Below are 3,329 nucleotides of genomic sequence, written 5' to 3'. Positions count from 1 at the left end.
GAGCAGGGAGCAGGACGCCTGCAGGGCCATGGCAGCGAGACCGTCCATGGGCGAGGGGCAGAGTTGGCTGGAGAGCGAAGGACTTGGGCTTCCCTTGGGCCTGGGTCTCTTCTCCCCTCCCCCCAGGCTCTCTCCCTGGCCAGGGCCCCAGCTCCCTGCCCATCTTCTGGGAGGAATGAAGGAGTTACCGTGGTGACTGACTGTAGCTGACCAGCTGGGAGGGGGCCAGCAGTACACTGAGGAGGAGGGGTCAGGAGGTACTTGTCTGGGTTTCGGTTGGACTGAGTCCCTAAATCTGAAGAGAAACAGGTTTGTGCAAAGCGTTCTAGGAGGTGGATGAATGATGGGAATGACCAGTTCCCTGGGGTCCGCTTCTCCGTTTCTTCCTAAGAACCCGAACTCTGACCCAGCACCCCCTCCCCTCTTCCAAATGGCTGAATCCCGACCTCTCTCCTCTCCACTTGCCACCTCTGGTTCTCCACTTATTCATTCTTTCTCAGCCCTCCCTTCCCTCTCCTCTCCCTGACACCAGCCCCATAGGGTCCGGCGGTTAAGAATTTAGGTCTAGAAGTCAATACCCACGTTTGGACCTCCCACTTAACTGTAGTACAAATATATAAACTCTTTGAGCCTCCGTTTCTTTATCTGCAAAATGGGCTAAGAGCATGTCTTACCGAGTCTAATGCATCATTGACTGGAAGATGCACCATTATTTCATGTACCAGTAAGAAAGGGAAAAAATGCTGCCAATTATAATTATGACAACATCAACCATAGGCATAGTCTGAATTCAGAAATGTTAAAATGTGGACAAGTGTGTCTGTTAGACTCGATGAAATAGTGCCAACTACCTCACAGGCTGATGTGACATTTGAGGGCTCTGTAAATGCTAGCTTTTATAATGTCTTATCTAGCCTTGCTCTCTCTTCCTCCCTTCCTCCTCCTCACTCTCCTCACCTCATCTTGTCCACAGAGATCCTGATCAAGGTCCAGGTGTATGTGAGCGGGGAGCTGGTGCCTTTGGCCCAGGCCTCAGTGGATGTGTTTGGGAATCGTATGCTGCTGGCTGCTGGCACCACGGACTCGGAGGGCGTGGCCACACTGCCCCTCAGTTACCGCTTGGGCACCTGGGTGCTGGTCACTGCTGCCCGCCCTGGCTTCCTCACCAACTCCGTGCCCTGGCGCGTTGACAAGCTGCCCTGTGAGTGCAGGGGCAGGTGGAGGGGGGACAGCAGCTGACCCCATCAACCCCTTCCCAAAATAGTCCTTGGGGGCGGAGGGGGTAGGCTTTCCAGCAGCTGCTGCCTGGCCTGGGGTGTGCAGAGGGGCTGAGGGAGGATGAAGTCACTAGGATTCGGGTGGAGGGAGTGCCCTGCCTGGGTGTGGGCAGGGGCTTTCTCTGGAGCTCACAGGCCCACCCCCCACCCCCCCCGCAGTGTATGCGTCCGTCAGCCTCTACCTGCTCCCCGAGCGGCCGGCCACCCTCATCCTCTATGAGGACCTGGTGCACATCCTCTTGGGTTCTCCTGGTAAGGCTCCCTCCTACCCACCCACAAGGTCCTCTTCCGGCCCCCTGACCTGAGAATAGAGTCCTGCTCTTCCATACTAGCTGGGTGCCCTTGGGCAAGTCACTTAACCTCTGAACCTCAGTGTTTTCATCTATAGGATGTGGATATTGATAGCATCTGCATCATCAAATTGAGGTGAGGATTGAATATTATCAAGGATGCAAAAAACAGCACAGAAAGTGGCCAATAAATGTTCGCTGCTATTGAGGCTTCTCGTGGTTTCTATTCCCATTCCCTGCCGCCTGTGTCTTCAGCGGGTCACCGAGCCCTTGCTGTGCACCTACTGGGTGCGTGGCCATGTTAGAAGACCATGAGAGGGTCGTTCCAGGGTACTGAACACCGATGGAGTGCAAGGCCTGGAGCAAGCGTGCAGTGGCCCTGGTGTCATTCAACTAAGACTGACGGCGGCACCTGGGCTGGGCCAGGCCCTGTGTCTGGTGCCGGGGAGCCGTGGGAAGGAAGAACAAACCCATTCCCTGCCTCGTGGAGTTCACAGACAAGTAGGAAAACACACAGACAGGTTGTCCCCGGAATAATTACAGAGCAGGCAGGACAGTGGAGGAGAGGGTGGCTGCATTCAATATGGAGAACGCCCTAACCTGTGAGTGTGCCAGGAGGAGAGCATGTAGTGAAGGGAGCTGTGGGGCTGAATGGACTTGGGAGTGGAAGAGGAAGCAAAGGCACCTTCACTGGAGAGGAAGGCCTGGGGGAATCTTCCAGGTGCAGGGGCAGAAGGGAAGAGGGATCGTGGTAGAGCATCGACCTAGGAACCAGGAGGTCATGGTTGGATCCCGCTCAGGGCACATGCCCGGGTCGCCAGCTGGATCCCTGGTGAGGAGCGTGCAGGAGGCAGCCGTCAATGATTCTCTCTCATCATTGATGTTTCTCTCTCTCTCTCTTGCTTCCTCTCTGAAATCAATAAAAATATAATTTTTTTTAAAAGAATGGGGCGCTCTGGTCTGGCTATGCAGAAGGGGCACCTAGAGCAGACTGGTTGATGAAGCCTGGCTGAGGGGAGGCTCCATCTCGCTAGCACTAGGGAGCCACACGGGGTTGTGGAGTGAGAGAAGCCGCTCCTCAGCTTATACTTATCCCCCAAATTACTCATTTGTTCATCATCGTTTCTCTGATCCTGAACCAGAGGCTTCTAACATTTCTTTGGAGGTTTCTTTTTAAAAATGTCTTTCTTTTATTGACTTCAGAGAGGAAGGAAGAGGGGAAAGAGAGAGAGAAACATCAATGATGAGAGAGATTCTTTGATCAGCTACCTCCTACACGCCCCACACTGGAGATCAAGCCTGCAACCGGGGCATATGCCTTGACCGGGAATCAAACCATGACCTCCTGGTCCATAGGGTCAACATTCAACCACTGAGCCACACCGGCCAGGCTGGAAGTTTCTAAAATGCCAAAGGCAAAATAAAATAAAATGCCAAAGGCGGCCAGCCGGTGTGGCTCAGTGGTTGAATGTTGGCCCTATGGACCAGGAGGTCATGGTTCGATTCCTGGTCAGGGCACAAGCCCTCGTTTTGGGGGCTCAATCCCCAGTAGGGGGCATGCAGGAGACAGCTGATCAATGTTGATATTTCTCACGGATGTTTCTCTCCCATCGATGTTTCTCTCCCTCTCCCTTCCCCCCTCTCTAACAATCAATAAAAACGTTTAAAAAAATCAAAATAAAATGCCAAAGGAACCCTTTATTGCTTCCTAGGTTAAAGCCTCCCTCAGCTCCCACTGCTTCAATATAAAACCTAGACTCTA

The 3,329-nt window shown here is 53.4% G+C and overlaps 1 protein-coding gene across 1 annotated transcript in view; it reads left to right on the top strand.

The window, feature by feature from the left end:
- Nucleotides 1-804: 804 nt before the first annotated feature.
- Nucleotides 805-3,329, top strand: part of FAM171A2 (family with sequence similarity 171 member A2) — a 7,621-nt gene continuing 5,096 nt past the window's right edge. The window contains exons 1-2 of the mRNA XM_006776907.1: nucleotides 805-1,201; nucleotides 1,437-1,529. Of these exons, the coding sequence (XP_006776970.1) occupies nucleotides 805-1,201; nucleotides 1,437-1,529 (490 nt within the window). The remainder of the gene's footprint in view (nucleotides 1,202-1,436; nucleotides 1,530-3,329) is intronic.

This window comes from Myotis davidii, unplaced genomic scaffold (assembly GCF_000327345.1).
Source record: "Myotis davidii unplaced genomic scaffold, ASM32734v1 scaffold109, whole genome shotgun sequence".
Lineage (NCBI taxonomy): Eukaryota > Metazoa > Chordata > Mammalia > Chiroptera > Vespertilionidae > Myotis > Myotis davidii.
The sequence above is the reverse complement of the archived record's forward strand: the minus strand, read 5'-3'. Positions and strand labels throughout refer to the sequence as shown.